Source organism: Cebus imitator, unplaced genomic scaffold (assembly GCF_001604975.1).
Source record: "Cebus imitator isolate Cc_AM_T3 unplaced genomic scaffold, Cebus_imitator-1.0 Scaffold159, whole genome shotgun sequence".
Taxonomy (NCBI): domain Eukaryota; kingdom Metazoa; phylum Chordata; class Mammalia; order Primates; family Cebidae; genus Cebus; species Cebus imitator.
The window spans coordinates 5,498,051-5,508,326 of record NW_016107474.1 but is presented as its reverse complement, the minus strand read 5'-3'; the positions used below and the strand labels follow the sequence as shown (position 1 = coordinate 5,508,326).

Genomic DNA, 10,276 nt, shown 5'->3' with positions numbered 1-10,276 from the left:
CCAGCCTGGGCAACATGGTGAAACCCCATCTCTACTAAAAATACAAAAGTGAGCCGGGGTGGTAAGGGGTGCCTGTAATTCCAGCTACTTGGGAGGCTGAGGCAGGAGAATCGCTCAAACTTAGGAGGTGGAGGTTGTAATGAGCTCAAAAATAACAAAACAACTACACACACACACACACACACACACACACACACACACACACCATAATTTATTAAAATAATTATCTTATAGCATTTTCCCCTTTTTTTTCTTTTTTGAGACAGAGTCTCACTCTGTCGCCAGGTTGGAGTGCAGTGACACAATCTCAGCTCCCTGCAACCTCTGCCTCCCGGGCTCAGGGAATGCTCCTGCCTCAGCCTCCGAAGCAGCTGGGATTACATGCGCCTGCCATAACACCTGGCTCATTTCTGTATTTTAGTAGAGATGGGGTTTCACCATGTTGTCCAGGCTGGTCTTGAACTCCTGATCTCACGTGATCTGCCCACATCTGCCTCCCAAAGTGCTGGGATTACAGGCGTGCGCCATCGCGCCCGGCTGGTACTGACTTTAGTGGAACATTCTGTAGTTACTCGTTTAAAAGAAGAGCTATGAACACCATCTATAAGAGAGGTAATTTAATAAATTATGGTACATATTTCAGTGGAATATTTTGTAGTTATTTCTTTAAAAGAAGAGCTATATACACTGATATTAAAATTATTCTGGAGAAATTAGTAGGTGGCATACATATGTACATCCACATGTATGTATCCTCTATATATGATTCTTTTCTGTTTAAAAAGACAATATATATGTAAGAGATTCCAGACATAGAAAGTCCCCAAAAGAGCCATCAGAAGCTGCTAGCCACACTTCACTCTGGGAAGGACTGATTGCTACTTTTCGCTTCCGAACTGCTTGAAATTCGCTCCAGAAGTGTGCATGTGCACGGCGTCCGTGCCTCTGGTAATGGCGGGAGTCGCCGTTTCTACTGTAATGGAACGAAGTGGAGCCAGGAGCCCACCATGAGGGGTGTGCAGGACAAGCCAGGCATGACGGCTCACGTAGGGTCAATTCCACGGGACGGAGGAATACCCGTACACCTGGCGATGCTTTATTTTCAGGTGCCGGGAGGGTGTTTCCAGCAGAGACTGGCGTCCGAGCCTCAGTGGACTCAGTGGTGAAGAGCTCCCTCAATATGGCTGGCACCATCAATCTGCTAGGACCCAGAGAGAACAAAAATGGAGAAAAGGTGAATGGGTCCGTCCGTCCTCTTCCTCTCCTTCCCTCGGAGACTCCAGGCTCTCTGGCCTTGGGACTCCTGGACCTATGCCAGTGCCATCCTCTGCCCCAGGATCTCAGGCCTTTGGCCTTGGCCCGAGTGTTACACCCTTAGCTTCCCTGGTTCTGAGGCCTTTGGAGCTGGCCTGAGCCATGCTACCAGCACCCAGGGTCTCCAGCTTACAGTGGCTTCTCCTGGAACTCCTCAGCCTCCATAGTCTCATGGGCCAATTCCCCTAACTAATCTCCTCTGTTCTGTCTGTCTGTCTATCTATCTATCTACCTATCTATCACCATCTACCTGTCTATCATTTATCTCTTTATCTCTATCCATCCTCTACCTGAGGCAGAAGAATAAGGAATGTGGATAACCAAGGGTTAACGCAGAAGCAAAAGAACAGCAGGTGCAGCTGGTTCCCGGTGAGAGTGGGCAGCACGCAGGCCACAGCGTCACTCCTGTGGTAACAGAACAGAAGCCTGGGCAACGTGGTGAGAACCTGCCTCCACAAATACTTTTTAAAATTGGCTGGACATAGGGGCACGCACTTACAGTCTCAGTTACTCAGGAGGCTGAGGAGGCAGGATCACTTGAGCCCAGGTGACTGAGACTGTAGTAAGCCGTGATTGCACCACGCACTCTAGGCTGGGCAACAGAGTGAGACCCCATCTCAAAAATAAAAATAAATAATAATAAAAAGAAAGACGGCTTGGTTAATGTTTATGCCAAGACAGCAGCATGGCCTGGAGGTGTCCCAAGCCGCAGGGCTTCTTGCTCCTGGTGAGGGTGAAGCTATTTTGTGGCAAGGGAGGACTCTGCGATTTCAGGAGCCCCCACGGCAGACGCGCTGCCTGCTCCCCGGCCCGGCCACCCAGCAGCGCTCTGGCGAGCCCCATTCTGGTACTTTTGAGCCTGCCGTTCCCTACTCACATGCACACCATGGCTTTGTGCCTGCTATTGAGTGTCCCACGGCCCCAGACCACAGGGTCAACGCCAGAGAGAAGCAGGGTCTCCGCTCTCATCCACACGCCCCCGCCCCTTCATCATTCCCTAGTGCTCACGCAGCCCCCCAGGGTCTCCGCTCTCGTCCACACGCCCCCACCCCTGCGTCATTCCCTAGTGCTCACGCAGCCCCCCAGCCCCGTAAAGCTTTTCTAGCTCCCTGGTGGACTTGTGCCGCTGTTTGCCAATCAAATCTCAGTGACCTGAGTGGCCTGTCCCCAGCAAAGGCCACTTGCCCTGTGCACCTACCCAAACCAAGTGACATCCCACAAGTTGGGAAATGCACGGGTTGAATTTTAACCAATATGATCAGGGGTTGGGATGAGTTTCTACAAAAAGATGTGGGTATATGCCAACCCTCCATGGTCCTGATCAAAGTGAGAACAGACGGCAGGGAACATCTCCCTCTTCGGATCGGAGGCTGTGGGCAGATATCCAAGATGCTGGGGAGGAACGCTTGCAAAACATCAGCTTTCTCCTTCTTGGTCCAGCAGATGTGGGGTCCTCTCTATAGTTGTCCAGTGAGGCCAGAGCGATGGTGTTCTCAGCAGCCCTGTGCACAGAGAACCAGCAATAACACCTGTAAGTAGAGCCTCCAGTTTCCCAAGATGTGACTGCATGCTTGTCTTGGCTGACGGGGTCTTTCGAGATGAGAGACAGAGCACAGTCCCGAGCCAGTAGGTTCAGATTTCCACTCCGTTTCTCTTGCATTTGGTGACCTTGGGTGAATCATTTAGCCTCCATTTCTGGGGTCCTTGGGAGGGTGAGATTCCGGGGGCAGGCGGGTAGCCCGTGTTCCCGCAAGACGCACTGGCGTGACTCGCCATCCAGTCCCGGCAGAATGGGCTGCGCGAGCCAGTCACGGTCACTCCCAAACTTCAGCACAGAACACGCTCAAGCAAACCTGGAACCCCTAAACCACTCAGCCAGCTCTGCCAGGAAACCGCCCCGGGCCAGCCCCTCCTCCGACGTGGCCAGTGCCTGGTAACCTTGCACGCAGTGCTTCCTCTTTCTGGGTCCCAGACGCTTCCTCTGCAGAATCAGAGCCTGCTTTGGCAGCTGCCAGCTTCTCTCCTAACTCACATCTTCCGCAAGTTCGGTGTTTGGGCCAGTGAAAGAGCACGAGCTGGCCGGGCGCGGTGGCTCACACCTGTAATCCCAGCACTTTGGGAGGCTGAGGCCAGCAGATCAACTGAGGTCAGGAGTCTGAGACCAGCCTGACCAACGTGGAGAAACGCTGTCTCTACTAAAATTACAAAATTAGCTGAGCGTGGTGGTGCATGCCTGTAATCCCAGCTACTTCGGAGAATTGCTTGAACCCAGGAGGCAGAAGTTGTGGTAAGCCGAGATCGCGCCACTACACGCCAGCCTGGGCGACAAGAGCAAAACTCCACCCCAAAAAAAAGAAATAGAAAGATCATGAGTTGCGGAGCCAGACCCCAGGAGGCGGTGCTGCCGATGCTTGCCAGCATGGGACCTGGGCAGGTCTTCACCCTGGATCCTCCATGTCCGCCTCCTGAGACAGGAGTGGCCACTTTCTCTCCCAGGGCCGAGGAAGGATGACACAATGCATGTAGAAAGCTTGGCCCACCCCAGACCCTCAGTGAGCAGCACTCATTCCTTCTGTCGGGGTCCACACCTGGGGACTGGAGGGCAGCGGTGCGATCTCAGCTCACTGCAGCCTCCGCCTCTCAGGTTCAAGCAATTCTCCTGCCTCAGCCTCCCAAGTAGCCGGGACTACAGGCGTGCGTGCAATGCCCGGCTAATTTTTGTATTTTTAGTAGATACAGGGTTTCGCCATGTTGGCCAGGCTGGTCTTGAACTCCCGACCTCACGTAATCTACCCTCTGAGGTCTCCCAAAGTGCTGGGATTACAGACACCGCGCCCAGCCCCCTCTTTTACTTTTAGTGTGACCATGGAGAGCGCTAGGCTGCCTAGATTGGAACTTCGGCCCCCCTGCTCTGTGGCTGTTGCCCCCTGTGACTTTCTTAGCTTCCCCCAGCCAGAGTTTCGTCGTCCGTAACAGGGTGTTGATAATGGCGTTTATCGCAGAGGCGTTGGAATAAGGGATGAAGCTGAGGCCTGCAAAGGCTCAGGACAGCACATGGCACCAGGACACCTTGCTGGATGCCAGCTGCTGCCATGGCTCCGGCAGGGATTCCTGTTGATTTACGCACGGCCCTGCCAGTGGGCAGCAGGTGGCATTCCGTTTCTTACTGTGGCAACATGTCCTCTTACCTCCTGTGCTGGAGAGAGTAATATTCCGCGTCAGCACCTAAACCCATTTACACTGTGGTCCTCCCTCAGTCTGTTACCAGTCAACCCTAGGCTGGGCCACATCATTTCAGAGTTCCACAAAGAGCAGAACGCACTCTGCCCAGCAGGGAACACTGGAACTTCAGAAGGAATTCGTCCTTCTATTTTGGTGTTTTATTTATGGACATTCTGCAGAATATTTCATTAGGGGAAAAAAATGTCGTTACTAAAAATGATTGAAAATCACTGGTGGTTTGGCCTTGAGAAAAAAGTCAAAGAGTTACAAAACATTCAGGGATAGTTTTAGAGCCAGGCATGGCGGCTCACGCCCGTAATCCCGGCACTGCTTTGGGAGGCTGACGCAGGAGGATGGCTCAAAACCAGGAGTTCAAAACCAGCTTGGGCAGTATGGCAAGAACCCATCTCTAAAAATGAAAAATAGAAAAATTCAAAAATTAGCTGGGCATGGCGGCACACACTGTTGTCCCAGCTTGTCGGGAGGCTGAGTCAGGAGGCTTGACCCCAGCAGTTTGAGGCTGCAGTGAGCCCTGATCGGGTCTCTACACTCCTGGGCTACACAGCAAGACCCTGTCTAAAAAATAATAATTTTAGGGAGATCGTTTGATCATTTAATCGTGTTTTCTAGTCATGTTTCAGGGAGAGCACTGGCAGTGCCCATCTGCTACTAAGTCTGTGATCAGCAATATCACATTGGTAACTTAAAATTAGCCATGGTGGGAATATTTACATCACAGTCATCGGCAAACACTAGAAATCAATTTGTTTTTTGTTTTTTTTGTGAGAGAGTTTCACTCTTGTTGCCCAGGCTGGAGTGCAATGGCACGATCTCGCCTCACCATAACCTCCGCCTCCCAGGTTCAAATGATTCTCCTGCCTCAGCCTCCCAAGTAGCTGGGATTACAGGCAGGTACCACCACGCTGAGCTATTTCATATTTTTATTTCTAGCTTTCTGTCTGAATAATCTATTGTTTTAAGCTGAATAACAAAGTCCTCTATTACTGTCTGTATTTTTTTTTTAAGAGACAGGGTTTCTCCTTGTTGGTCAGGGTGGTCTTGAACTCCTGGCCTCAGGTGATCCGCCCGCCTCAGCCTACCAAAGTGCTGTGATTACAGGCGTGAGCCACTGCCCTGGCCCAAGAAGTGAAAGATTGGACTTTCCTGGGAGAAGTGCTTACTGAACAGCTCTCCAGGCACACCGCTGCACATTCTTGGGCATTGTACTGCATATTTCCTGCTCAGGTATCTGTGAGTCTTCCTGGGTTTGGCTCTCGCAGGCTGAGCATGGCTGGGCCGGCTTCCCCACTCTGGGTGGGTCCAGGCCTGCTCACTGCACCCCTCATCCTCCCTCCACAGTCACCTGAGGCCTGTTCTTCTTACAAGGGAGGGCAGGCACTCACCAGGCAAGGCAGCTGTGCCCGCATACTCCAAGCCACTGCTCATGTCACGATGGTCAAAGTAGGTCACCACGTGGCCAAACACAGTGACGCTGGGGATAGGGATAGCTCCTCCTATGGAGGTCAAGGGAAAAGGACTGGATATTTGCTGAGCCATCATCACACCTGGAGGCCGAGAACGCATCAGGGAGAGGGGTCGCTTTCTAGACTGCACCTGTGTGAATTAGGAGGAAATACTGGCCTCCTGGGGAGGGGCCTTGCGTCTTTGCTTCCATGTCCCCTGCGCCTGGGCTGGGGCTTGACCCGTAGGAAAAGCTCTGTAAATATTTGTTGAATGATTGAAAAAAAAGCCGGGCACGGTGGCTCATGCCTGTAATCCCAGCACTTTGGGAAGCTGAGGTGGGCAGATCACAAGGTCAGGAGTTTGAGACCAGCCTGACCAACATGGTGAAACCCCGTCTCTACTAAAAATACAAAGATTAGCCAGGCGTTGTGGTGGGCTTCTTTAATCCCAGCTACTCGGAGGCTGAGGCAGGAGAATCACTTGAACCCAGGAGGTGGAGGTTGCAGTGAGCCAAGATCATGCCACTGCACTCCAGCCTGGGTGACAGAACGAGACTGTCTCAAAAAAAAAAGGTAGCATTTGTATCAGCTCCCACCAGAGCCCTAGTTGAATCAGCACAGAACCCACCTTGCTGCACCCCAGGGTTGGCTGTGTACAGATGGGAAGCCTACTCAGCATTCAGGTGGCGTCACCTCTGTGCGGGTGGCGAGGAGCACCATCCATTTGCTGGGTGAGAGACACTGAGTTCAACACACGTGTTTCATCGTTGGTGGGCCTGTTGGTGCAGCTCAGCAAACAGAACCTAAAAATATCCGCTCTTCCTGCATCCTGTGTCTCTGTGAGCCAGGGAAGCCGGAGTTTCCTGCCTAAATGAGTGCCTCCTCTGTGGCGGCCACGGCTCTTGGGTTCTGTTCACACCCAGGTCTGTGCAGCCAGGTTAAACACCCGCTGCCCGGCAGGGAGAATCGGAGGCAGCAGCCATGGAGGGTGGGAGAGTGCTCTCATTCATGCTTCCCATTGGATGGAAGGGAGACTTCTGCGGGCTCAGAGGGGCTTTTTTCCTTTCTTCTTTCTCTTGTTTCTTTTTTTTTTTGAGATGGAGTCTCGCTCTTGTTGCCCAGGCTGGAGTGCAGTAGCGAGATCTCGGCTCACCGCAACCTCCGTCCTCTGGGTTCAAACAATTCTCCTGCCTCAGCCTCCCAGGTAGCTGGGACTACAGGCATGCGTCATCACACCCAGCTCATTTTATTATTTTTAGTAGAGACGGGGTTTCTCCATGTTGGTCAGGCTGGTCTCGAACTTGCAACCTCAGGTGATCCGCCTGCCTTGGCCTCCCAAAGTGCCAGGATTACAGGCGTCGGCCACCTCGCCCAGCTGTTTTTTTTTTGCTTGTTTTTGAGACAGGGTCTCACTCTGGTGGCCCAGGCTGAAGTGCAACAGCTCAGTCTCAGCTCACTGCAACCTCCGCCTCCTGGGTTCCAGTGCTTCTCCTGCCCCCGCTTCCCGAGTACCGGGGATTACAGGCACGCACCACACTCCCGACCTCAGAGGGGCTCTTTAAAGAGAACAATGGGAGCCCAGGGCTGCTGGTATGGTTCTAAATTAAAGCAGATGCTGGGACAAAGGAGACACAAAGGCCCCCCGCTGTGGCCACCCGCTCCCGCGTCCCCACTCATCCATCGCATGAGAGAGAACGGGATGCATGTGCAGGACGCCGAAGGGGCTCAGTCAGTGCTTTTGGGCACTTATTTCTGTGTGTGGCCGTTGGGGCTGGGCGTTGGGGCTGGGCTGTAAGGCGGGGGCATCTTGCATGTGTGTCACCCACGGGAAGGCGTTCCAGACCTTCGCCGCTGCCAGCCAGCCTCTCCACTCCACAGAGCCTCTGTGATTCTACCCCCTTATTCTCCTTCCTGCGGATGAAGAAACCGACCCTGGGGGAAGGCGGTAGTTAAAGTGTCCAGTAACTCCGAGAGGGAACGGGGAGCTGGGGTTTCGGCCCACAAATGTGTCTTCCCTGCCGCACTATGTGTAAAGCTTAAAACATTCTTTGGCAAGGCTGGGCACAGTGGCTCACACCTGGCATCCCAGCACTTTGGGAGGCCAAGGCAGGTGGATCACCTCAAGTCAGGAGTTTGTGACCATCCTGGCCAACATGGAGAAACCCCGTCTCTACTAAAAATACAAAATTAGCCGGGCACGGTGGTGGGCACCTGTAATCCCAGCTACTCGGGAGGCTGAGGCAGGAGAATCTCTTGAGCCTAGGAGGCGGAGGTTTCGGTGAGCCAAGACTGCACCACTGCACTCCAGCCTGGGCCAGAGAGTGAGACTCCGTCGCAAAAAAAATAATACTTGACAACACCTGAGCTTTGGGACACCCTACCTGAACATCTGTATTTTCATCTTGTCTTTTTCTCTTGAAAAATCCATGCCAGGCGCGGTGGCTCACACCTGCTATCCCAGCACTCTGTGAGGCTGAGGCAAGCGCATCACCTGAGGTCAGGAAATCAAGACCATCCTGGCCAGCATGGTGAAACCACGTCTCTACTAAAAGCACAAAAAATTAGTTGGGTGTGGTGGCACGTGCCTTTGAGCCCAGCTGCTCGGAGGCTGAGGTAAGCAAATCGCTTCAATCTGGGAGGTGGAGGTTGCAGTGAGCAGAGATCACGCCACTGTACTCCAGCCTGGTCCACAAGAGCAAAACTCCGTCTCAAAAAAAAAAAGAACAAAACACAATTCGCTAGCCATTCAACTTGGGTGGGAGAAGCATTTCCAACAAGCCTCAGCATCATTTTTTTTTTTTTTTTTCTGAGATGGAGTCTCGCTCTGACACCCAGACTGGAGTGCAGTGGCATAATCTCAGCTCACTGCAACCTCCGCCTCCTAGATTCAAGCGATTCTCCTGCCTCAGCCTCCCAAACAGCTGGGACCACAGGCACGCACCGCCATGCCTGGCTATTTTTTCCATTATTGTAGGGACGGGGTTTTGGCCAGGCTGGTCTTGAACTCCTGACCTCAGGTGATCCACCCGCCTCAGCCTCCCAAAGTGCTGGGATTACAGGCGTGAGCCACCACATCTGGCCAGGGCTATACATCTTTATCCTTGTTTTCTAGACCTCTGCTGGACACACCCTTTGACCCAGCAATTCTGTGGTTAGGAGTTTGTAAGAAGAAAGTAATCCAGATGAGAAAACAGGGAAAGGACAGCAATTTATCCCTGCTTTGTTTAATTGCAAGAAGTTGGAAATAACCTAAATATCATCACCAAATAATGGATTTTAAAAATTGTGTCATAACTCACGTGTGCATGCATGTTCACTGCAGCACTGTTTACAATAACAAAGACCCGAACCAACCCAAATGCCCATCAATTATAGACTGGATAAAGAAAATGTGGCACATATACACCATGGAACACTGTGAAGCCATAAAAAATGATGGGTGCATGTCCTTTGTAGGGACATGGATGAACCTGGAAACCATCATTCTCAGTAAATTGACACAAGAACAGAAAACCAAACACTGCATGTTCCCACTCATAGGTGGGTTTTGAACAATGAGAACACATAGGCACAGGGAGGGGAACATCACACATTGGGGTCTGTTGGGGATTGGGGGGCTAGGGGAGGGACAGCAGGGGGTGGGGAGGTTGGGGAGGGATAACTTTGGGAGAAATGGCTGATGTAGGTGACAGGGGGATGGAGGCAGCAAACCCCCATGGCACGTGTGTACCTATGCAAGATCTGCACATGTACCCCAGAACTTAAAGTACAATAAAAAAACTTGTGTCATAACTATACAATGGAAACATACCATTAAAAATAATTGTGTGTATATATATATATATATATATATATATATTTTATTGACAAAATGAGTTCACAGTGTTAAATGAAAAGAAGCTACTTACAAGATAATAAACACAGTAAAATCCTTGTTCATTATAATAAAAAATCCTGGCCAGGTGCAGTGGTGCATGCCTCTAATACCAGCACTTTGAGAGACTCCTGCCTCACTTTGAGAGAGGCAGGAGAATCATTTGAGGCCAGGAGTTTGAGACCTCTCTCAAACTCCTGCCCTCCGCTCCTGTCCTTGCCTTCACAGGCCTGAGCTAACGCAGTTCTTAAAAGGGATTAAATGGAACAGTCTTTTTATTTATTTATTTTTTTATTTTTATTTATTTATTTATTTATTTATTTTTTGAGACGGAGTTTCACTCTTGTTACCCACGCTGGAGTGCAATGGCGCGATCTCGGCTCACCGCAGCCTCTGCCTCCTG

The 10,276-nt window shown here is 51.4% G+C and overlaps 1 protein-coding gene across 4 annotated transcripts in view; it reads left to right on the top strand.

Annotated features, from left to right (window-relative positions):
- Positions 1–2,570: 2,570 nt before the first annotated feature.
- CA5A (carbonic anhydrase 5A) overlaps positions 2,571–10,276 on the top strand; it is a 53,485-nt gene continuing 45,779 nt past the window's right edge. For 2 of the 4 annotated variants that reach the window (XM_017543704.2, XM_017543705.2), the window contains exon 1: positions 2,572–2,845. In XM_017543704.2, coding sequence (XP_017399193.2) covers positions 2,626–2,845 — 220 coding nt within the window. In that variant the 5' untranslated portion in view covers positions 2,572–2,625. Of the gene's footprint in view, positions 2,846–10,276 lie in introns of all 4 variants that reach the window. The other 2 variants (XM_017543703.2, XM_037743934.1) reach the window with 2 other exon arrangements.